This window comes from Myodes glareolus, chromosome 8 (assembly GCF_982192425.1).
Source record: "Myodes glareolus chromosome 8, mMyoGla1.1, whole genome shotgun sequence".
Lineage (NCBI taxonomy): Eukaryota > Metazoa > Chordata > Mammalia > Rodentia > Cricetidae > Myodes > Myodes glareolus.
Window position 1 is genome coordinate 74,952,736 of NC_142033.1, and position 25,957 is coordinate 74,978,692.

Here is a 25,957-nt window from a genome sequence, read left to right on the forward strand (position 1 = left end):
TCCCTTGTAAAAAGCCGTAGGTCTCTCTGGGGAAGGAACGGAGAAAGGCTAACTGTAAAACCTTTAGGTATTTTATCAAGTCCTACCTCATGGGAACCTGGCTTCCCTTCATTCGAGGGGTTCTTGTTCTGCAAACTAGCTCAAATTTGAAAACTGATTCATGGGCCAAGATTCTCTTTTGGCACGATCCAACGTAGTCTTTCTTTTATTTGAATTTTTCCACTTAGACAGATCAAAAGAAAATGCAGTAGGCTTCTTATCTATTTCATGCCTTCATAAAGTTCATTTTGCCTGTGCTGCCTATTGTGGGCCAGTCAGACCATGATGAACACTGATTTGTCTATGCTGCCTATTATGATAACTACAATCATCCTTGTCTTTGGTAATTCAGTGCTGCCACCTGGCCCCTGCTACCTCAGGGCCCAATTAAACCCATTGCACTTAATTCATCCAATTAAGCAGCAGCACCTCTAATTAAGGTCTTGTACAAGACAAACCTTTCAAATGTGTGGGTGCCCCTCTCACCATTTTGTGTCTTATGGGAGTAGTGATGAGCATGAGTTCTAGGCCTTCCACTGGGAAGGATTTGCCCAGTGTACCAGAACTCATGTAAAGAGAGCTGGGTGTGATGGCCTGCGCAGTTGCAAGCCCAACCCCTGAGCCTTAGAAGTCCCTTCATCAACACTAAGCCAAGGGGTATCAAGTATCTGGGAATCAAATCTTTGTGCTATAAGTCAGGTGAGCATACTGAGCTATCTCTGTCCATAATTCAATTTCTTTAGAAAAGTATCTTGTGGGAGCTGGAGAAATGGCTGCTCTTCCAGAGGACCTGGGTTCAATTCCCAGCACCTGCATGGCAGCTCACTACTGTCTGTAACTCCAGTTCCAGGGGATCTGTCACCCTCACACAGACATACATACAGGCAAAATACCAATGTACACAAGTCAAAAATAAATTAATAAAAATAGATGAAACAGAGGGCTATAATTGAGCCCTGCATGTTGCAATGGGTCATAGTGATTTATCTGGGGAGGCTGAGGTGCAGAAGACCTCATGTCTTCCAGTCGTTTACTTTGAGACAGCTGTCCAGGGTGGCCTTGAACACACTCTCTTCCTGCCTCTGCCTCCCAAGTGCTACGGATACAGTTATGTGCTACCATGCACAACTGAATGGAGAGTACTTAAAGGGAAAACAAAGGTTATATACGTTTTGAAAAATGAGCAGCAGTTATCCTGGCTAGAATAATCAATAAGGATGGTGCCAGTCTAAGGTTGAAGAGGGCACTGCAGAAATTCTTTAGGTAAGGTCGTGGTGGCCTTTGTGCAAAGTTGTGGTTTTTAGATGCACCGTGTAGTAGCTGCTATCTGACTCAAGTGTGCATCAGAGCCCTCCCTTTTTGGCTTTCTACTTCTACTTTGGTTTGGATTTGGCATAAGTGACTCTATTTTGACTCTGACAATATTTACATAATAGACACAATAAAGCTAAGCTTTCCTCTTTGTTTGCTTGTCCTTGCCTTGCTAGCCCATCCATTCCTCATGGGCATTGCAGCCTACCTCTTTGGGATTCTGGCATGTACTGAAGACTAGCTGAGACATCCAGCTTTGTGGACTGAGCAACTACTGGATTCCTGAACTTTCCATTCACGGTCGCCATTGTTGGGTTAACTAGGCTGGGGGAACTGAACTCGGTTTTTCAGGATGAGTAGCAAATATTTTTTAACCACTGTCTTAGTCAGTGTTCTACTTCTGTACTTCTGTAGAAGAGATACCATGACCATGGCAACTCTTACAAAGGAGAACATTTAACTGGGGCTGGCTTACAGTTCAGAGGTTTTGTCCATTATCTTCATGGCAGGAAGCATGGTGGCATGCAGGCAGACACAGTGCTGGAGAAGAAGCCAAGAGTTCTACATCTGGGTTGGCAGGTAGTAGGAAGTGAGGGTGAATCACTGGACCTGGCTTGAGAGTCTGAAACCTCCCTCCAACAAGGCCACACCTACTCTAACAAGACCACACCTCCAAATAGTGCCACTCCCTGTGAGCCTATAAAACTATTTTCATTCAAACCACTCTAGAAAACTCTTTGCTTTCTAGTATGACAAGAACTCTCAGGTAAGTTCATCTTTCCTTCCTTCCCTCCTTCCTTCCTCCCTCCTTCCCTCCCTCTCTCCCTCCTTTCCTCCTTTCCTTTTCTGTGAGTGACAGCTTTGCCTGCACGTATAGGCTTGTGTCCATATGTGTGCCTACAGAGGTCATAAGAGGGCATTGGCTCCCCTGGAACTGGAGTTGCAGATGGTTGTGAGCTGCTGTGTGGGTGCTGGGATCCAGATTCCAGGTCCTTTGCAAGATCAGCCACTGCCCCAGCTCCTTGTGGGTCCATCACTGCATTTCTTGCTCCAGACTTGGAGTTATCTTTTTACCCCCATGAAAAATCAATGATTTTAAAGTTGTTGGTTTTTTTTTTTTGCATTTTAAAAATCAAAGCTCTGGGCCAGATGTGATAGTTCACATCTGTAATCCCAGAAATTTGGCTGCTGAGAAACGAACATTTGGAGGTGGAGGCCAGCCTGGACTACATAGAAAGACCCTGTCTCAACACACCAAAAACAAACAACCAACCCCCCAATAAATTAACAAAGTGAGAAAAAAAAATCTCCCCTATCTTCAGCCGCCCCAGTTTCTGTAGGATGAAGGGCATTCCCTGTGGTGGGGTGTCCAGCAGCTGTTCTGTGTCCTGCCCTACACGGAACTGTTTGCCAGACAAGCTGCTCTCCCCTGACTTGGGACTTTGTACACACTGGTTTCTCCTGGAATGACTTTCTGGTCCCTCTGACTCTGCAAACCTTGTCTCTTTGATAGAACTAATGACAGGCTTGTCATTTTAGGGAGCTTGGCAATTTGTTGCAGGAGTCAAAACATATTGTTAAGGATTTATTAGTTAGCTTCCCTCCCTGAGGGCTGCACACATACCTGACACATGCATGCATAGGGGCTGCTTCCCAAGCTTGTCAACCTTGCTCTCGTCTCCTGCTCTGGTCCCTGACGAAAGGTACCACAAAGCTCTTCAGTTAATAACTCAGTAATATTTACTGAGCATCTACTATGCCAAATGTGCCTCATCCGCACCACCTTATTACAGCCTCTGAAGGAGGCATTGTCTTCATTATACAGATGAGCAAAAGGAAGCTCATGGAGTGGCTACAGTTTCCACAGCTAGGGATTGGGCGCTGGCTGACTTTCCCTAGATCTGACTCCCAGAGTCTGAGATTTGCTGGCTAAGACCCACCGCTGTTCAGAGCTGCGCCCAAGCGCACCTCGTGGACTGCATTCACCATTGTTCTCCTAGCGCCTGGCACAGGCGGGACAGCAGCCCCGGGTGGGAGCCTGAAGCGCGAGATGCCTTCCATATTGCCTGCTCAGCTCTTGGCTCACGGTGTTCCACCTGAGCCTAAGCAGTGGAGGAACCCACGGGGACCCACGCGCACCCACGCGCGCCCGGGTCCGCTCAGCTCACGTGAGGGCCCCACCTGTCCCGCCCACTCCTCCACCGACCCCGCCCTGCCCCGCCCCACCCCGCCCTCCAAAAGGCCCCGCCCACTCCCTTCCCGCCCCGCCCCCACTCCGTTCTCGGCCGCGCTCGGGTCCACAGCTCTATGGGGAAAGCGGCCGCTCCGAGCCGAGGCGGCGGCTGCGCTGGCCGCTCCCGCGGGCTCTCGTCGCTTTTCACGGTTGTCCCCTGCTTGTCTTGCCACACGGCGGCGCCGGGCATGAACTCGTCTACATCCGGCTCAGGGCCGGAGCCCAAGCCTCAGCTCCAGCCTGTGCAGACACCAGATCGGGAGTTGCTGTCCGAACAGGTGTGCAAACCAGTTTTTGAGCCGGTGCCGAGATCCGAACCTGGGCCCCAGACGACGTCTGTGCCAGGGCCCTCAGGGGCTGGGCAGGAATCGGAGCCACAGGGCTTGTGGCCAGAGTCAGAGGCGGGCCCAAGAGTAGGGGCTGGACCCTTCACCAAAACCCCACCGGAGCAGCTGCCTCTGGGGTCAACAGTGGGGGCAGTGCCCCTGGCCAAACCCGAGTCTAGGTCGGTGTCAAAGCTGCAGCCCCTTCAGCGACCAGGACAGTCGAAGACGGCTGTTGGGAGTCCAGTTTCAGGAACTAGTGCCCCAATGGTCTCACCTCCTCTGGACAGCTACAAGGGCTGGCTTCTCAAGTGGACTAACTACCTGAAGGGCTACCAGCGCCGCTGGTTCGTCCTGGGCAATGGCTTGCTGTCCTACTACAGGTACGGAAGTGTCAGGCTGGGACATCAGAGGTTGGAGGGTGATGATGGTGGGCCTCGATTGTAGTGTGTCACCACAACCCTTCTGAGACATTTGGGAGCATGAACTCCGGTAGAAGTGATGCCTGTGACCCGGAGACACGGCCTCTGGCAAGCTTGGCTTTAAAGGGTGAATGGGGAGATGGCATGGGAGTGAACTAGGTTCTCAGTTCCCCTGCTGTTTCGGTAGTTGTAGCTGTGGAGCCTGGGCGGACAGCCATAGCCAACCCTATAAAGTCCTTGCTGTTTCTGGTTCATGGTGTTAGGAATGGAAGGAGACAGTTACTGAACTCCATACTTAGGATCCACTCTTGGGAAGGGCGCTATTGGCTTCCTACCTTTGCTGACACCTGCTGGTTGCCAGGCCTTGGACTGGGACTAGCAGACCCACAAATATGTCAGACACAGCGTGTGCCCTTTGGAAACCCAAGCAGACGTTCTGTGCAGAACAGGCCATTTTACCGTGACCTTCCTCGTTCCAGAAGCAGCCTGGGTTTCAGAGTTGCAGTCCAGCAGAGACATAGCTAACACGCCCTCCCACTAATACCGGTTCTAAGTTCCTCACGGCCTCCTTCCCTTTCGTACATTTCCTAGGTATTTAAGCTTTGAGGTCTCAGGTCACTGTAGGGCAGTGGGGTTGCTGCAGCAGTGTCCAGGCCTCTCACGGAGTCCCTCCTGCAGCAGACCGGAGGAAAGGATGGCTTTTCTAAGAGATCCTGGGTAAGGATGGTGATGCTGGTCCCGGGTCGCACACACTTTCAGGAACTCTGCTTCACTATTGTGGACAGAGTCCTGCCTTGTTGTTTGTCGGAGCTTGCATTCCTGAGTTACTTGGCTCTGCCAGTCCTGCAGATCCTTGTCATAAGGGTTTAGACTGTTCTTCCCATCCTTTTGGAGACAAAGTATCTAGTTTAGAGACTAGCTAAGTGTGCCATGGCTGAGACATTTTGTGCTCCACTGGTTAAATGTGGCCCTTGCACCAATGTGGGAGTCATTGGCCATGCTTGCTTCCCGGTGGAGGGAAAGCCAAGATGAGCCTGGGTGTGTCCTACCCACATAGTGTCTTGGTGTCCTTTGACCCCCTCTACTGTGACCCAGAACACACTGTCCTTAGAATTAGCATGCCAACCTATGAAAGCCTGTCCAGACACTATTTTTAATCCATCTTAATATATGTTTCAGCGATGGAGCTATTTTACCTAGATATGCGATGGCAAGAACCTTCTGTGAACTGCTGAATTACTTTTTGTTTGGAGGCAAGGGGCATAATGTCAGTTGTGGGCCACACACTTTGTTTTACAACACATTCATTTATTTCATTCCTTTAGCCATGGTGTGAGGTAGATTTTAATATCATCTTATTGCACAAGTGGGTATTCTTAGACCTGAGAGGAGGACTTAGCTTTGCCATCTGGCCACCTGCCCAGAGATTCTTCCTCAGGTCTCTTGAACTCAGCGCTCTTCAGTAATCTCACCCCTCGAGAACAACCTCGTCTGGAAGCTTGCATACTAAGAAATGATAGTTTTTAGAAAACTGTCCTGAAACAGGAAGTTGAACACACAGAACTCAAGCGCCTGTCCCACACCTGTACCAATACAGCCACCCTGGATTCCAGCTTCCTCTGTTGTCTGTGTTGGGCAGATGTGCTGTAGAGGTCAGGGTAGGACGTATGACCTCACCTCATCCTGCTTTGTTTGGTTTGCAACAGAAGAGCAAAGGCTTCCCATTCTCACGTCTTCCCATGACTTTGTGTAGACAGCTGGCATTCGAAGGTAATCTTAGGATGCAGATTCTCTGGGCTACTAAGAAAAAAAAATCTCATTGCTTGCTGACAAGATTGTAGAGACGAACTCTGGTTTGGAGGAAGAAGGAAGAGGGAAAAAGTTTCTCTGTGTGTGTTTAAAGCCAGCTTCTGTCCTTTCATAGGGATGGGTCTAGAGTCCAGGTGGGCATGGTTGTTGCTTGGCTCAGCTAGGCAGAATATGTGATCCTGACATTTAGGCATTGTGTGTTCTCAGTTTAGTGTAAAGTCTGCTGGGAAGGGGAAACTGAGGCTGAAGACATGAGCGTTAGTAACTTTCCCGCTGGCACAGCACGTGTCGAGATGGAGACCGCCCCTTGGAGAAGCTGTGTCCGCTGCTCCTCTGCGCTGCTGTCTGGAACTTTTCAGGTTCCTCTACAGCCTCTTGACGTTTCTTGCGCGGGATGCCACTTTACTGTCCCTCCTGGTCCGCTCTCTTTTTGTGAGACGGTCTCCCTGGGTAGACTAGACTGACCTTAAACTCTCAGCCTCCCCAGCACTAGGATCACAAGTCTGTACCACTATGCCTGGCTTCCTGTCTCCACTTCTGATCCAAACCCCATTCTCTAATCCAAGCCTGATCATCCTGCCACATGGGCCCAAGGCCCAACTTGCTTCCAGGCCTGCAGCTCATGATCCTGACAGTAACAGTAACCCCACCGGGGTGATGTGACTGACCAGAAAGCAGAGCCATTCCTCTCACCCGCATCTCCTTTGGAAAGGCCGTTCTCTGTTTTTAAAAAATGTCTAACTGGCTGGGTATGGGGGGCCATGCCCTCATCCTAGCCCCTGGGAGGTAGAGTGGCAGATCTTGTGAGTGCAAGGCCAGCCTGGTCTGTGCAGTAAATTCCAGGCCCATCAGGGCTACATAATGAGACTGTCTCAGAAAAAATAAAACCAACTAAAAAATTAAGCTCAAAGCCAAGTGGTTGGAGAAAATATGGGATCTTCTTTTTCTTTCTTTCGAATAACAAATATATTTTATTAAAACACAAGATTTACAGAAGTTTCCAGAGAAGCCATACAAGATGGCCATAATGAAGTCAGGGGATGCACCCTTAGCATCACAGATCACATTAGTAGTGACGGCTGTGATATTTAACATTCTCATTCTGGTTCAGACGGTCGAGCTTGCCCATCTATAGTGTCTAAATAAAGTTAGAATTGGCTAAATACTGTATTCTAAGGAACTAGTTAGCTGCTGTTCATTTATTTCTTGGGTGAGGGGAAATGCGTGCCTGCCCTGACACTCATGTGGAGGTCAGAGGGTGGCCGTAGGGAGACAATTCTCTCCTTCCACCGTGTGGGCTCAGGGCTTTGACCTCAGTCACCAGCCTTGGTAGCAGGTACCTTGACCTACTGAGCCATCTCATTGGTCCTGTTTTAGCTGCTTAAAAAAATTGCATATTTAGATTAATTTTATGTGTATATGTCTATTGGTCACATGCTTGCAGTACCCTTGGAGGTCAGAAGAGGGCATCGGCTCCCCTGGGACTGAAGTAAGGGATGGTTGTGAACTACCATGTGAGTGCTAGGAATTGAACCTGGGTCCTCTGCAAGAGTAGCCGGCATGGCCACTGCTCTTAACACTGCGATTAAATTCTCATATAAAGGGGAAGGGGAGCCGGGCGGTGGTGGCGCACGCCTTTAATCCCAGCACTCGGGAGGCAGAGGCAGGTGAATCCCTGTGAGTTCGAGGCCAGCCTGGTCTACAAGAGCTAGTTCCAGGACAGGCACCAAAAACTACAGAGAAACCCTGTCTCAAAATAAATAAATAAATAAATAAATAAATAAATAAAATAAAGGGGAGGGGGAGCAGCCGATGAAATTAAAATAAAGCCAGCTTCTCTCTAAAAATGTAAAACAGAAATACCTGTACTCCCGAGTTGACCCTGACAACTACCTTTATTTCTAGTGCTTTATACCCAAATCGTGATACAGAACCAAACCCGATCAGAGGCCTTTGCTTTTAGACGTGTCACAGCTATCCAGATGACAAGCTAGGCTTCGCTCGGGCTTCTAGCAGTGAATCAGGACAAGACAGATTTGCTAATGTGCATTTCATCACCAAAGGACTGAAGATGCCTCGTCTTTTATTTTGAACTGTTTCTAAGACAGTACTCATTAAATGCAAACAAAGAAGACAGTCTTGGAGGAACAGAAGTGACGCGCTTGGTCAGATTGACTTCCACATTACTCAGAGTGTGGAATCCGGTCCACGCTGCTGCTCCTACGGTTTGGGCTCTGTTGGTCTTTTGCAGCGCTGCTCCATCACCTGCTAATTAATCACCTGGATCAGGAGCACTTCACAGAGGAAGCCATAGCAGAATTGTGTGGATATTCAGGGCTGGGGATCGCTTACCTTTCTTTTTTTATTTCTTATTTTTGTTGATTTTTATTGAGCTCTACATTTTTTCTCTGCTCCCTTCCCTGCCTCTCTCCTCCCCTTCAACCCTCTCCCAAGGTTCCTATGATCCTAATTTACTCAGGAGATCTTGTCTTTTTCTACTTCCCATGTAGATTAGATCTATGTAAGTCTCTCTTAGGGTCCTTATTGTTGTCTAGGTTCTCTGGGATTGTGATTTGTAGGCTGGTTTTCTTTGCTTTATGTTTAAAAACCACTTATGAGTGAGTATATGTGATAATTGTCTTTCTGTGTCTGGGTTACCTCACTCAAAATAATGCTTTCTAGCTCTATTCATTTTTGCCTACAAAATTCAAGATGTCGTTATTTTTTTCTACTGTGTAGTACTCCATTGTGTAAATGTACTGCATTTTCCTTATCCATTCTCCGGTCGAGGGGCATTTAGGTTGTTTCCAGGTTCTGGCTATGACAAACAAAGCTTCTATGAACATAGTTGAGCACATGTCCTTGTGGCACGTTTGAGCATCCTTTGGATATATACCCAAAAGTGGTATTACTGGGTCTTGAGGAAGGTCATTTCCTAGTTTTTGCTTACCTTTCAAAACATCTAAACCTATTCTTCCCAATCTAACTAAATTAGTATGCTTGTTTATGGCCACAAAATGTACTTCAGGTGCCTCCATTGCGTATTCTGGAAGGAAGAGTTCAGCTTCAAAAGTCTTTGCCCTAAAGAAGGAATCCTGGAGACCAGCAAAGACCACATGAAAATAAGGGGTGCTGCTCTCACTGGCTTGGCTTTAACACTAGGGACTGGTTCTGCCAGCAAATGTTGTCATGGGCCTGCGAGGCAGCCTGGCCATCCTGTCTGTCTGTTTTTGTGCCCACAGTGCCTCTGTCAACAGATGGGTGTGGTGACGTTAATGCTCCCAGGAGTCAAAGGGTGCTGCTTGTAAACACTGTCACACGTAAGCAGCTTTTCTGGGAGGTCTGGGTCGCAGTACACAGTTCTCTCTAACCGTGTGGTAAGACACCGTAAGATGGAGGATGAGAGAGTCTCCATTACCTGGCACCCTGATTGTGTGTCTGTTCAGATGCCACCCAGCAACACAGCTTCACATTGCATTTCTGCAGTCAGTTCCCATTTTAAGCATTTTATTCCTAGCTCTTGTCTCACAGAGAACATTTAATTACACAAAATTAGGAAAGCATTCATAATGACACAGAATTCCCAAAGGTATTCATCTCAACAAGTCGTCACAGAGAGACAAAATTCCCAACACGATCTTTGTCACATTGAGGAAATTGGTAAGGCGAGGCAGAAGTCTGTGTTGTGTGCCGGTTGCTTGTTTGGTCCCATAAATGACATTTATTTCTCAGAGGATGATTTCAGACAGAAGCATCTTAAAAATGTTTTTATTGTCCATTCTGATCTATGTGCAGTAATGGCTAAGCCAGTTAATAGGGAAGACCTTAAAGGCGACAGTCAATGAGAGCAAAACTTAAAATCCCCCGTTGAAGACCATTGCACACTTGAGGAGCTCAGCGCACCTCAGAGTGGGGCCAGGTAACAAACACGGCTCGCTGAGCGTCTTGGCCCTAGATGGATTATTTATCCCTCCTGTGAGCTCAGCTTTCCAGAGCCAACCCTTGTGGAGGTTGGAGGTTGGGCCCCAAGAAAAGAGTGTGGTTCTTGATGTCACTTCATTCATATGTAATCGCTGAAAGGTGGGGAAGCGGAAGCCCATCCACGGCAGAGCCTGGATATCTGTGGGTTAAGGTGTTGGGGCCCCTCAGGAAGTAGCCCGATCATAGATCATATTATGTTTGACTTGAATTTGTAATGCTCAGCATCTCATGTGTTAGGAGGTGGAAAGGGAGTAACACAGACTTTGTGTGTGTGTGTGTGTGTGTGTGTGACAATGACAATAGAGTTGTTGCAAAGAGTAATAAATGGATCAGGAGGGTTTTGGAAGTGTACTGTGCATGCCAACATGTTTAACGTGCTCTGGTGACTTGAAAGCTCCTCTGAACTTTCCTGTTTCCATGAATAGCTGAAAGCCTGAGTCATGCTTGTTGCCTCCTCATTCGATACCAGATGGAATTTCCAAGCCTATGTGTCTCTCTCGTAGTCCCCATCTCTGCTCTGATGCCACATCATGGCTTTAGTCTGCTTTCTGTTTAACGAGTGCCCCGGCTTCCAGCCACGGATCTGCTCAGTCCCTCCCTGCTATGGCTCAGGTTCCGCTGACCCAGTGGCCCTGGAATGGCAGAAGGAAGCACATCCCTGCACTGAACTCCTCTGCAATGCCTGTGATGGCTTTTTAGGAACATTTCACATTTGAGGAGACTCCCCAGGGAACAAATCTTCCTTCCCTAAGAACTTACAGGGTGTGTCTGTGGACATCCTAAGGCAGCTGTGCCATGAGGACACTGTGGCAAGCTCAGCATCCTCTTCCTGGCGTGGGGCTTTGCCGCGACGTTTGTATCTGTAGCACGGTTGGTCTGTGAGTGGCTCAGGGAATACATGAATGAGTGAGATTTTTCAAGTGAATTGTTGGGTTTAAAAAGAAAGAAAGTGCGTTTCTTAATTTGTTTTCTATGTAAAACCTTGTCTTCTGAAATAAGATTGGACACATACTGTGGAGAATGCAGCTTAATCCAGAAGTACAGGAAAAGTGCCAGAAAACAATATGTCACCAGGCTCAAATGTGCTGTACCGGGCGACTCTGGATTTGTAGCTTATCTTGTGTGGTCCATTGTTTTAGAGAGTATTTTATTTTGCTTGTTATTTGTGTGCGCGCGTGCACACACACACCAGACATGTACACAGGTACCTATGGAGACCAGGAGAGGTGTCAGATTACCTGGAGCTGAAGTTATAGATAATTGTGAGCCTGATGTGGGTGCTGGGAACTGAACTCTGGTCCTCTTCAAGAGTAGCAAGTGCTCTTAACCACTGAGCCCCTCTGCAGTCCCTGCTCATTGGTATTTCTGTGTATATATATATGTATGTGTGTGTGTGTATGTGTGTGTGTGTGTATGTGTGTGTGTATTTATTATGTATCATATTATGTATTATATATTTAATATGTATTATATTATGTATTTATATCATCATTGGTATTTCTGTAGAGTTGTAAGTGTTGATGGGTGTGTGTAGTCTGTATGCACAAGTGTGTGTGTATGCTGTTTGTATGCACAAGGGTGTGTGTATGTAGTCTGTATGCACAAGGGTGTGTGTATGTAGTCTGTATGCACAAAGGTGTGTGTATGTAGTCTGTATGCACAAGGGTGTGTGTATGTATTCTGTATGCACAGTGTGTGTATATGTAGTCTGTATGCACAGTGTGTGTGTATGTAGTCTGTATGCACAAGGGTGACTTGTCACTTTGTGATGTTGGCCATGGGTAAAGGAAAGAAAAACAAAACTAAGCTTTTTATGGGATGTTTTTCATATAGAGCTTATAGCTCTTTAAAATAGCCATGTGGACTTGTTTGCCTTCCATGCGGTACATATGAGAAACCCTATGGGAGTAGACCACAGGCAGAGATGAGGCCACTCCCCTCCATTGCTCCTGGATAACCAGGCCTTCCTTTTCATTTGTGAGGTCTTCTCCAGGAAGGGGACATGACTTTGCCTTTCTCTGTGCAGCTCAGGAGAAGCACCAGGACCCAACCCTACAGATGTCTCCCCGACTCCCATCCTCACTGGGCTCTTGGGCTAGTCTAACCCCAGGTTTGATGAATCATTAGGAGGAGTCAGTAAGATGCAGCATACTGTTGGCCCTATAATAAAACTATGCACCATGAGGATGCATATCAGAAGAAAAGGGGGAAGGACACACGGGGCGAAGTCCAGGGAAAGCACACCTGTGGTGCAGGCTTCTAGGGACACAGTGGAGTCACACAAGACACATGAAATTCTCCGGCAATACTCTCCAACTGTGTGAAATGTGACCACCACAGGCTCATTTCCTAGCCCACAGTTTTGCTGTGGACTGATCGTATCGAAGCCTCCTGTCCAGCATGTGCCTAAATTCCAGGTTCCTGGAAGGAGAGCAGACCTCCAACATTGTGTAGACAGTGCGAGTGTCATTGTCAACGTATGCCACATTGTACAGTGTGAGCATCATTGTCAGCACACACCACATTGTGTAGACAGCCTGAGCATCATTGTCAGCACACACCACATTGTGTAGACAGCCTGAGCATCATTGTCAACACACACCACATTGTGTAGACAGCCTGAGCATCATTGTCAACTAAGGAATGACAAGGAAGTACCAAAAATCCAAAGCTCCCAGATTCCAGTCCAGGGCTTGTCTTAGAAGAAGGTCCTTGGAAGGATGAGCAGCCTCAAGTTTGGTGCGGGAGAATTGTCTGTATTCTGTCAGTCATGTTTTAAATAAATGCTGATTGGCCAGGCAGGAGGTGTAGGCGGGAAAACCAGACAGGAAGTGGAAATGATGCCAGGAGAGCAGGAGAATTCTGGGATGGAGGAGGTTGATTCCTCCCACTCCTGCCCAGAGCACTGAAGCAGCAGAATGTGATCTGCCAGCTGGAAAAGGTACAGAGCCATATGGCTAAAATAGATCAGAAAAATGGGTTAGTCAAGATGTGAGAGTTAGCCAGTAAGAGGCTAAACCTAATGGGCAAATCAGCTTTATAACTTACGGAGTCCTTTGTATGATTTTCTTTTTGGGGCTAAACAGCTGTGGGAACTGGGCAGGACAGAAAACACAAACAAGCAGGCCCTTCATGTTATACAAGTTTGTCTTCCTCCTTGAAGGTCCCGGTGATGCTGGTCATGGGAGTGCTAATAATCCTCACTCTGTTTCAGGGACAGTGACTGCTCCCTCTCGACTCTGAGTGATGGGATGGGCTCTTATTTCTGATCAGACCAAGCCATATGCCTACTGAATTAGTGACTCTTCTGTGGATGTGAGCAAGGGCAGCTTATAGAAGGGAGAGTTCATTTTGGCTTATGGTTCCAGGAGAGTCCATACTGTGTGTGTACATGGGGACCACACAGCAGCAGGAGTGGGGGATGCTGGCTCGTCACGTTTTTATCTACACACAGGAATGGAAAGAAAAAACTGAAAGCGGGTTGAGGCTACAAACTTTCAAGTGATGTACTCCTTCAGCAAGGCTCCGTGTCCTAAAATTTTCATAGCTTCCTCCAAGCAGTATCACCAACTGGGGGCCCATTGTATTCAGATACATGAGTCTATAGGGGCACTTCTCCTCCCCCACTCCAACCTTCCAGATTTTGTACATGGTCTAGCCCCTCTCCCGATAAAAAAAGCATGGAAAGATAAGGAGGAGGGAGAGAAAGATGGAGGGAGGGCGAGAGAAAAGGGGAGTAAAGAATGAGATCCTTGTTGATCTCAAGGGGAAAAACAGCAAGAAAATGGGCTGTGTTGGAAACTGATGCGTGAGAAAACAGCCCTGCACGGAACTGGCAGCTTGGTGTGTCCTAAATCAGACAGCAGATGTCACCACATAGAGATGTGGCTTCTGGAGTCTCAGAGCCACACTGACTCCTTTGCTTTTATGTGCAGTACCTCCCCATGTCTCCATTAAAAATAAAAACAAAACAACAAAACAGCTCTGTGAATTTGATCCCTTGGCAATGTTTTGCCCCTGGCTCCTCCTGGACCACAGCCCTGCACATTCCATACCCATTAGACTCCTACCATTTGACTGCTGCTGCCTGAAACCAAGGAAGGGGCAGACGGCATTACAGAGCTGGCACAGGACACTGCCACAGTGTGTTGTCCTTGGATGGAGCTGTGGGAGCTGCTCTGATGTGGGGTATGTCTTCCCTGAATTCATCAGGTACATACAGCATCCACTGTCCTTGCCAGCATCCCCCCCACTCCTCCTGGGGCATGCCTTGTCTGACTACCATCTCCACAACCACATGCCTTTTATTATTCTCAGAACTTTGCAGAACAGTTACCAAAGGTGGGGGTGCTCAGCCATTGGTGACAAACTATTGACCTGACAATAATACTAGGGTCATCTGGATGTCCTGGGTTGATCTACCCAGTTTCTCAGCAGTGATCTGGAGGAACCATCTCTGGGTGCCCTTCCATGTAGTGGCATTTGGCCATGCACACTGTTAGCTAGGTATGGGCTTCCTCCTCCCCACCAGAGCCAAGGCTGTGTCTTCATTGTGTAGGGTCCTCTGGGATGCATTGTACTTAGTAGACTCTCAAATGTCAGAAAAGTGTTATAGAGAACACACTTCATGGGCTAGAAGACCACCTAACCATAGAGTGTGTGCTTAGCATGTGTGATGCTCTGGGTTCAGTTTCCAGCAAAATAAAATAAAAATAAAATAAAAACAAAGACAAAACAATCAGGCAAAACAAAAAAATGCTTTGTAATATTGATCTCTTTTATGCTATGGGGACCCAACGTGCAGGGACTGAGGAGATCGGGAGATGGCTCCGTCAGTAAAGTGCTTTTTTTTGTAAGCATAAGGATCTGAGTTTGAGTCCCCAGAATCTCACTTAAAATCTGGACATGGTAACACAGGCTCGTGATCCAGTACTAGGGAGGTAGAGACAGGTAAGTCCTCAGGCTCTCTAGCCAGATTGCCTAGGCTGTTTGATGAGCTCCAAGTCAACCAATAAGGGAGATCTTGTACCCCCAAGATTAGATGACAGCACCCGAGGAGTGTCACCTAAAGCTGACCTCTTGCCTTTACATGCATGTGCACATACAAGCATCTGCACATGTGTGCACCCTTACTAACATGGCCAGGAGGGAAGGGAGAAGGAAAGAGAGAAAAGGACACAACATTCATCCTGGACCATTGTAGTAGCCCAGAGGGACCATTTCAGTAGCCCAGGGGGACCATTGCTGTGGCCTGGGGAGAGGGGAGGGACCACATTTCAGTAGCCCAGGGGAATCATAGCAGTTGCCTAGGGGGGTGTTATGGAGTATCTGGGGGAGTAAGGTACATCATCTGGGAGAGGACAGATCCAGGATAAAGAAGGGTCCAGGACATGAGAGGGGTCCACGATGGAGGGGGAGGGGTCTAGGATGGAAGGGGAGGGTCCAGGATGGAGGAGGAAGGGTCCAGGATGGAGGAGGAGGGGTCTAGGATGGAGGGGGAGGATCCAGGATGGAGGGGGAGAGGGTCCAGAATGGAGAGGAGGAGTCCTGATTGGAGGGGGAGGGTCCAGGATGGAGTCCAGGATGGAGGGTTGGATTCCAGGATGGAGGGGGAGGGGTCCGGGATGGAGGGGGCTGAGTCCTGGGTAGAGTGAAGGAATCCAGCAGGAATGGAGAAGGGTCCAGGGTGTGTTTGTCTTACGGAAGGATACCTGAGCCTTCCTACTCCCTCATCACTAAGGAAACCCTTTGACAGAGAGGAGGAGGAAGGTTCTTTTGCTCAAGGTTTGGTTGTCAGTGGCTCATAGGGCGAGAAGAACAGCTCACATCAGGGCAGACAGGAGGTAGAGAAGAGGGCTCCCCAGGTGATTGTCCCCCGCAGGTTTCAATTCTCTCACGTCCCAGCAAAGCCACATGTTATGATGCATTGTGGGACTGCATGCGGGGGCTCATGGTTACTTTCGGTATTAAGGTGGAGCCTGTGGAGTGGGGTTCTGCTTTGAATTTTGTATTTTGTGACTTACAAGAACCTTTGAGGAGTGGAGGAGCAGAGACTCCAAATCTTCCCTCTTTCTCTAGAGGTTGGGTAAAAACTATCCTGCCTGAACTTAAGGCCTTTGGCTTTTTGGAGAAAACTTGAATGCATTACACAAAACTCTGGATGAACCAGCCCCCCTGTGCTTCCCTCCCTGTACTTAGATTTCAGTAAGGACCACGTTTGAGGAGCCGTCATAATGGTGTCCATGGTGCACACACGCGTTACTCCCATTTGATGACAACCCAGAGAGAAAGGAGGTGTAATCTGTGGTAGAGATGCGAAAGCTGGCACAGGTCCCAGTGCAGCAGCCCTGTAAGTGGGTGTCTGAGCTGAGCTCTGATCCAGTGCTGTGTGGGGCCCACCCCTGCTTGGAGCCTCCCCTTAGCGTTTCCATCTACGGCCAAGCCTGAGCCCCCCAGACCTCCCGTGGTTTAGGTGATGCCCTGTTTGTCTTGGAGATCTGTGAGCACAGCCGCAAGGTGGCCTGGGAGCCTTGGGGACCCTCCTTTCTCTGCTCCTGCATGTCCCCTTTATTCAGGAGCCTTTAACCCCAGCTTCGCTGGTTTGTTCAGGGCTGGCCCTGTGTCACTGCAAGTGGGAATGTGCTGGTTCCGGAGGCCTCACGGGAGACTTGCTCCTCTGTGGTCAGACACTCGCCAGGCACTGGAATGGTCTGCTTATCTGTCGGCCAGAACAGCAGTTGGCTCAGTGAAGCATGCCTGGAATCTTAGCACTTGAAGGCCGAGGGAGTGGGACCATGAGTTTACCTAAACAAACAAACAAACAAAAACCACGGGTCCAGATTGTGACTCACCAGTAAGGTGCTTCCCTGGGCACAATCTTCAGCACTACAACATAAAGCTAACTCTCTCAATTCATTATATTTTAATCTTATTTTTAAGGAGAAGTGGTCTTGCCATGTTATCAAGCTGGCCTTGTATGCCAGGGTGCAAGCCATCCTCCTGCCTCAGACTCCTGAGAGACTATGACTGCAGGCATATGCTTGTGTTTTGGACCTTATCTCAGTTGTTATTATTTTAGATTATTTTATGTGTAGGTGTGCTCTGCCTTCATGTTTGTTTGTGCACATGTGCATGCAGTGCCTGTAGAGGCCACATGAGGGCGTCGGTTCCCCTGGAACTGGTGTGACAGCTGGTTGTGAGCTACCAATGGAGTTCTGGGAGCCAAGACCAGGTGTTCGAGAAGAGCAGCCAGTGCTCTTAATCTCCGAGCCCTCTCTCCAGCCCCCTTTATCTTCCTTATTTTGAAGCATGCAGATCAGTGGTGTTGACTAACGTCACACTGCTGTGACGTGACCGCCAAGAGCTCTCTTTTCTGTGCTCCTGGAACAGCTTCTCCTCTTTCCCCTGTCCTCAGGCCTTGCAGGTTTCACAGACTCCACTACTTTGGCTGTTTTGTAAAAGTGGAATCATAAAGCATTTGTCTTTTTGTGGCTGGCTTATTTTACTCAGCACAGCTTTGAAGTCCATCCTTATAGCATAGGACAAGCTTGCGCTCTTTTTTTTTAAGGCTGAGTAATGAATACTCCATCGTAAGAATACGCCACACTTTGTTTATGCTTTGGTCATGGACATGTGGTGTGCTGGTTAGTGCTTGTTTGTTTGTTGGCTTGGTCAACCTGATTGATACAAGCTAGGGCCATCTGGGAAGAGGCAACTTTATTGAGAAAATGCTTCCATCAGATTGACCTGTAGGAGTCGGTGTTTTTTTTTAAATTAATTAATTAATTTTTTTGATTAATGATTGATTGGAAGTGCCCAGCCCACTGTGGATGGTGCTATCCCTGGGTCGTGGGTTATATAAGAAATCTGACAAAGCAAGTCACGGTGAACAGGCTGGTAAGCAGTGTTCCTCCATGGTTCTACTTCAGTTCCTGCTGCCGTGTCCCTGTGCTGACTTCCTTCGTGACGGACTGCGAACTGAAATAAGCCTGTTTCTGGCCAAGTTGCTCTAGTCGTGGTCTTTACCACAGCACTAGGACCCTAATGAGAACCCATGGGCTGCTTTCCTCTCTTGCGTACTGTGGAAGCCATGCGCTGAGCAGCTGTTAACGATAGCCAAGACCAGTGTTCAAGCCCTTTACTTCTTGTACACACACCAGAAGCAAGATTTTTTCCTTTTCTTTCTTTGTTTCTTAGCTTCTTTCCTCCTCCTCCTCCTCCTCCTCCTCCTCCTCCTCCTCCTCTCCCTCCTACTCTTCTTCCTCCTTCTTCTTCTCCTTCTCTCTCTCTCTCTGTTGATTTAATTTTAATCATTTGTCTTTATAGATCCCTGTGTGTGGGTATGTGTGCAGGTGCCCGTAGACGAGGACAGGGTGGTGGAGCCCCTGGAGCTGGAGTTATAGGTGGTGTGGGCTGCTTGATGCTGGTGCCGGGAACTGAACTCTGTGAGTGCTCATAACTTCTGAGTCACCTCTCCAGCCCCAGCTGTCTGTTTCTGATGCCACTGTGGGGTGATATGTCGCTGTGCTTTTAATTCGCATTCTCTGGTGATTAGTGACACTGAGGACCTTTTCATACACTTATTGATAATTTCTGTACGATTTTAGAGAAATATATATCTTATACCCTTTTTGTGTGTGGCGCTTGAACTCAGGGCAGTGCTGTACTATGGATCTGCCTCCTTAGCCTCTTACACACACACACACACACACACACACACACACACACACACACCACATTTTTAAGTTCAGGGACAGAGTCTTACTAAATTGCCGGGCCTGACCTTGTACTTGCTGTGTAGACAGGTAGACCTTTACTTAGGATGCTCTGTCTCAGCCTCCTGAGCAGTTGGGATTACAAGCCTGTGCCACCAGGCCCAACCTTCTTGTTTACTCTTAAGATCGGTCGTTTGTTATTGTTGACATGTAGGATGGTAGCCTCTGTTGGGTGTGTGGTCTGAAGATGTTTCCTTTCTGCTTTGGTGGAGATCTCCACAGTTTTTGTGTGCTGTGGTCCATCTGGCTGTTCCCTTTGCTGCTTCTGTGTTACATCCTGGGAAGAGCCAAGTGTCAAGCCAGCCCTTTCCCTTTTTTTTTCCCTAAGAATTTTAGAGTTTTAGATCTTAAATTTAGTGTGTTTTTTTTTCACCATTTGGAGTTTACAGAAGTTTTGGATCCTTAGGACTAGAATGCAGGGCCAAGCTTATGCTGTCCTCTTGAACCACACTCTGCTAATGATCAGGTAACTCCAAACCCATCCCCCACCATGCAGTGTCCGGAGTCCCAGTACTGTTTGTTGACAATGCCCCTATTTCCCTATTTAGTGTTCCTGACACTCTCACATTGGAGGCCTGTTGTAGGGGGAGGGTGTGCTTGTTCGTTCCTGGCCTCCCGGCTAGCTTAGACCCGAAATAATCACACAGAAACTATATTAACTAAAACACTGTTTGTCCCATTAGCTTTAACTTCTTATTGGCTAACGCTTACATCTTAATTTAACCCACTTATAGTAATCTGTGTATCACCATGAGGTCGTGGCCTACCAGCAAAGTTTCAGCATGTCTATCTCCGGTGGCTGCTCCATGGCGGCTCCCTGACTCTGCCCTTCTTTCTCCCAGCATTCAGTCTAGCTTTCCCTGCCTACCTAAGTTCTGCCTTCTATAGGTTCAAAGCAGTTTCTTTATTCATTAATGATGATCACAGCACACAGAAGGGACTCCCACATCACCTCCCCTTTTCTGTTTAAGTAAAAAGGAAGGCTTTGACTTTAACATAGTATAATTACATATAACAAAATAGTTATCAAACAAGAATTACAGTTACAATATTTATATTGACTTTATCTTTTATCATAACTATAACTATAAATTCTTCAACTCCATCAAAGACTCCAGAAGGATATAATATTACCTAAGTAAGCAGGAAATGCAATTTCCAAAACTCTAGAATTGATAGGGACATCTCACTGCCTGGAGAGTCACCCAAAGTTCTTCTGTATCATTGGAACATCCATCTTCATCTCACAGGCCCATAGTATCCAGCAGACTTTTCCATGAAGCAGGAAATGTCAAAGACAGGTCTATTGATATTGGCAGTTTGCCAGTCACTTTCTTCTGTGTCTTGAAGAATGTCTGGCAGACTCTTTCATGAAACAGAAACCCTGAAAGATGGTCTCACCTTTAGGCAAGTTTATCGGTCATTTTTCTGTGGATCCTGCATGTCCAGTTTCAACGAACTCCATAAGGAGCCTCTTCGATACCCATCTTCCTCTTGAAGTAGCTTGTGCTGCCAGGAGCAGATGTGTCTCATTGCCATGAAAAGTAAAACATTTTAAATGCCATATTCTGAAGGTCTCTGAAAGATTTGAAGAATATCTATCTAACTGAAATATATCTCTATATATCTAGAAAACCTAACATGACTACAAGCTTGACTATTATAGATAATTATCTATTAGCCTATATTTCTTAATTATACATTGCGTTTTTAAATGAACTACACAATCACAATACCTTAATCAAGAGCAGAAATATATATACACAGTATAACAAAATTGACCTTAAATTTGTATCAATAAACTAAAATCCATACCAATGCAAATTTCTATAGCATATCCCCCTTTAAATATAAATAAACATTTATAAACAATATTTGGGAATATGGGGGCAGTTCTGTCCAAACTTCTTCCTGCTGTTTATTGGGTGAAGTATTTTCTTTGTGGGGGTGTTTACAGCAACCTTTGAGGAGGTCTTGTTCCATCAAACCATATTGGTCTGGAAGCAATCCACAGGTTCTTATCTTCTGTGAAAACAAAAGAAGAACCTCTTTCCCAAAGCAACATATCCTTACACTCAAATTTTGGAATCAAGATACCTTTGTGTTGGTTTAACTTAGCAGTTCATATAATGAAATGTCTCTCTGTATTTAGTTCCTTCACGGTCAAAAAATTCAAAGATAACACAATAATACAATAATATAATAATCCAGACTCTCTGTGAATTTTGCATCTTTATGTGGCTTGTTTTTACTCTATTACTTTTAAATATTTATTTTGTTATCTTTACTCCTTTAATCTATGACTGTCTGTACTCTGTCTCTTTAAAGACTTTACCCTTTTTTTTTTAAACCATTCACTTCTTTTCCAACTCTCTGTACTCTTTTTCTTCTTTCTCACAAGCCTATGTACGTTTATCCAATACTGTGACTTGTTTAGAGTTTTTTCCATCTGGATTTGTCTTTATTGAATATCTGTAATTCTTTTCTGACCAGAAGTGCTTCTTAAAAATGCTAAGAATCTAAGCTGCGGCATTACTAGGGTACATACGATACTACCTGCTTGCCATGCCCATTCCAACATGGTAGAGCTGCTTGCTGCTTCTGAGAGCCACACACACCACTCAATTTCCAGGCACACAGCCAGTCCACATTGCCATGAAGCAAGCCACAGCATGTTGCTCACACACCCTATCCAAATACTTAGTCTCCCAAAAGAGCCAGAGTTCGTGCTAACAGCATGGTCTCCAGCTGGGAGGCTGCCATTTTAAAACCACGTAGCTGCTACTGCTGAATCAGTAAGACCTCTCTTAAAAGAGTTTCTGCACACTGCCCGCAAACAGCAAGAAGCTGTGTTAAACTCTGTATTTTTGTGTCTAGAAATACCTTTTCAAGCCCTCCCAGGTTTTATGTGGATTTAGTCCACCACATTGGTGCCACGTTGGCTCTCTTTCCCTATTTAGTGTTTCTGACACTCTCACATCGGAAGCCCTTTGACCATACCCGTGGGGCAGAAAGACAGCCCTCCTGAAAAGCACCACACTGTTAGAACTGTCAAGCCCAGCAGTGCCTTTGGCATCTGAGATTGTGAAGGTGGTGGTGATGATAAACCCAAGGAGACAGATCATAAGGTCCCTTCTTAAATCTATCTATCTATCTATCTATCTATCTATCTATCTATCTATCTATCTATCTATCTATCTATCTATCTATCTCAGGCATGTGTTTGCATGTGTGGGTGTGCAGAGGCCTGAGGTTGACTTCCGGTGTCACTGAAGCTCAGAACTCACCTATTCAATCTAACAAGTCAGCTTGTTTACTCTGGGGAGCCCATGTGTTTACTCTGGGGATCCCACCACGCCCACCCTGAATGTAAGTGAATGCTGGCCTAACACTGTGCGGCAGGAACCTCCCCTGAAAAGCTCTCTTCGGGAGATTTATACCCAGCCCCTGTTTTTGAAGTGCTGGGGACCAAATCCAGGGCCATGCATTTTATGGGCAAGTTCTCTCCAGTCCATCATATCTTTACCCCTCCTGAGACGTGCATTCCGACGGTGACGGCCGGGGCAGACTCCTGAGCCCTTGGAAGATCTCTGAGAGGCTGGCACTTTGTGTAGTCCAGCACTTTGTCTCCTGTTCATCTGTGTGCATATATTACCGTGGCTCATCATAAGCCTCATGTCTGTCCCTCCAGCATCATGTTCTGGGGACCTCTTCTTCCACCACCATACTCCAGGGACAATGGACTGTGTGCACCCCAACACAGTAGACAAAAGAGAAAGACTCCTCAGCTTGCCGTGCTCCTAGAACGGACAGCTTTACCCCCACAGACTGCTGCGGATGGTTTAAGCTCACGTTTATGGCAGCAACAGGTTAGTCTTATTTGAGGGCCTGCAGGTGACTGAGACAGGAGTGGGCTAGTGGGGGTGTATCATCCCACCATGATGGCAGAGGGCAGGAGAGAGAGTGGAGGCCAAGTATGCAAACAGAATGAAGCCCTCACTCTGGTCCACATTCCACTTGGATGAATCACAGCAGATGGCCCCATCCTTTGTCAGTGGGAAGGGAAGATGCCTACTCTCTGCTCTTGGGTGTTGAGCCTGCAAAGCCAGCAGCAGGTCCCTAACTGTGGGTTGTATATGACAGAGGGCGTTAAGAGTTGCAAGAATGCTTACAGGTTCTCCCCTCCCTTCCAGGGACCATATGCTTTAGTCTCTTAATGAGATTTATTCCTTGACAGTTTCACACACATGTACAGTGTATCTTAATGATATCTACCCCAACTCCAGCAGACACAAGCTCCCCCAACATATACCCTTCTTTCTTCATGCACCATTCTTTGTCTAAAAAAAATGCTTAAGCCCAGTTAGTACTGCTTGCATATATTGGGCAAACCCACCAGCAACTACACCCTTAGGAGGAGTTACCCTCCCCCAGTAGCCCTCGGTTCAGGGTGGAGCCTCATGAGCCCCTCCCCCAGCCACACTAGAATTATTGACTGGCTTGATCTTGTGTAAGTCTTGTGAAGGTGATCCTAGCTTGTATGTGTTCATGATTGCAATAGCCCTGTCATGTCCAGAGCATGGCACAGCTCTTCTCCCCACCCCCTCTTTGGTGGTGTCTCCTGAGTCTCACGGTAGGTATGATATAAGTGTCCCTTTAAGAGTAAATCCTTAACGGGTCACTCATTCTGAGCACCTGGGTCAGTTATGCGTCTGCACTGACTGCGGCCCACTCTGACCCATCTGTGAGTATCAATATAAGTATTTAGAAGACAGCTTGACAGCGTGTAAGTTTAGGGTAATAGTGGTGCTTGCCTCCTGGGTCTCTGACCTCAGCTATGGGCTTTGGCCCGGGTTTATAGTACTAGGTGGGAGTTTCTTCCTGTGGAGCATGCCTCAAATCCAAACATGAAGCAAGCGGATACACCTGTAACAGCCATGCCATTTTTGTACTGTGGGCACACCTTGCCTGGCAGGTCACCAATGTAGCATGCAGGGTCCACTGCTGAGTAAGGTCATGGATGGCTTCCCGTGGCAGCCTGTGCACTGTGAAAGCTAGCCAACAGGAAGGAAGATTCCAGACTTGTTTCTGGTCACTTCTCTTTGCCCTGAAACCAACATGTGTGGTGTCTTTAGCAACAGATTCTTACCGTCCATTTATGGTGGAAAACCAAGGCTCCTCCCTACCCTGTAACTCACAGGGAAATATGTTACGCCTGGCACTGAGAGTTGGGGCCAGCTCTCTTGCTGTAATATCCTTCGAGGGTCAGGGCCAACTATCCCAAGGCCAGCGGAGGGCAGGACCAGCATGGCTCTCTGATTTGATCACGCATGGTTCCTATGGCCCCCTGAGGTGGCACAGGCCACAGACATCAACACAGACCCCAGTTGCATCAGGACCACAGACCCAGACATGACCTTTGGGCAGAGGCTTGGACCTAATCAATGTCCTGGCTATGGGTGGAAACCCAGGCCACTCAGATCAGGATGGCTCTGATGGCGGCACAGGCCCTGGACACCAATAAAACCACAGGTTTGGGCCCCAACCTCGGGCTTCTGGGTAACTTTTGTTGGCAACACGGGCCTCAGACTTCAAGACAGCCCCTGGCTGTGGTAGGACCATAGTCCCAGATAACACTCTTCAGCAGCAGTTGGGTCTGGATGCCACCATTGCCTCAGGTGGCAGTGCCGGCCACTCGGGTCAGCAGAGTCCCTGTCGCAGCATGGCCCTCAGACACCAGCATGGCCCTTGGACACCAGCGTGGCCATCAATGGTGACATAAACCTTGAACATCAATACAGACCTTGGCTGCAGTCGGGCCATGGACCCAGACTTGGCCCTCAGGTGCCACAGCCAACGCAGCCTGGATGCTGAGATTGGCGGGGGTGCTGGGATTGAGACACGGAGGCTTCTTTTCAGGTGGAAGAACAGCCACCTTTATTTTGCCCCGAGCCTTTTATACCTCTACTGCTTCTGTGGAAAACCTCTGACCAGAAAGAACACAAACATTCTTGTCAATTACAGACCACAAGGAAGCTCCCCTGCTAGTCAGGGGGAGTGAGGGCAGCTAGATTACAACAACTCCCCCCATTTTATTTTATAATACCTTGCCTGTCATGGGGAATAGCCCTCTAGTTCTCCCTGTCTTAGGTGGCATCCTTCCCCCAAAGTATTGCCTGTCCGTGGCTACTCAGACACATAGCCCTAAACCAGGACTGACAGAGCCAATGAGCCAGACCAGCGCTGCAACCATCTAGCATGCACTAACTGGGTGGTAAAATTAACAAAAGCAGTATTCCAAACCCCCCTTATATGACGGTTGAGTTCCATAACAGTAGCAGAAGCATGCAATACAGTGCCATGAGCAATACACATAACATGATTAACTGTTGAAAAGTCCAAAGATAATCCACTTGCTCCAGAACCAGAGCCACTTGTTGGTTCAAGGTCAATATGCCCAATTATGTCCATTAAGATCATTTTGAACGTCCAAAGCATTGCTGACTCTTTCAGCGAACTGGTTGACAGTCTCAGCCCTCTGCACAGTCTGGGAGAGAGCAACTCCTGCAGTGGCAAAGCTCTGCTCCAGCTGCCTTCTGGCCCCAGCTGCACTCTCTCTGGGTCCAAACTGCTGCATGGAGTGGAGCAGAACTCAGGGAAGCAGGCTCGCTGCTCCTGCTCCGGAACCATTGAAGGGGCCCCACTTTAACAATCTTTTAGGGAATTTGCGCGTTGTCAATCTGTCTGACTACTTCCTGCTGAGCAGGGGTGCTGCATTCTTGGGGGTATTTTACATCAACATTTCAGGAGGTCTTGGTGATTCAAACCACATAAATTTGCAATGAATCCACAGGTTCTCATCCTCTGTGGAGACAAAAGCAGAACCTCTTTTCCAAAGCATTGAATCCCTAGGCCCATATTTTAAAGTCAAAATACCTTTCTTAGCAGTTCCCAGAATCAAATGTCTTTCTCCAGTCCAGAACACAAAAGACAACACAATCAACATAATAACATATATCTGTACATCTTCTATCTTTTTGAGGCCCTCAATTCACCCTCCTGCCT

At 47.4% G+C, this 25,957-nt stretch overlaps 1 protein-coding gene across 2 annotated transcripts in view; it reads left to right on the forward strand.

The window, feature by feature from the left end:
* Window positions 1-3,639: 3,639 nt before the first annotated feature.
* The window catches only part of Osbp2 (oxysterol binding protein 2), a 168,237-nt gene continuing 145,919 nt past the window's right edge, over window positions 3,640-25,957 (forward strand). For both annotated transcript variants that reach the window (XM_087909147.1, XM_087909148.1), the window contains exon 1: window positions 3,640-4,289. In XM_087909147.1, the coding sequence (XP_087765273.1) occupies window positions 3,658-4,289 (632 nt within the window). In that variant the 5' untranslated portion in view covers window positions 3,640-3,657. The remainder of the gene's footprint in view (window positions 4,290-25,957) is intronic.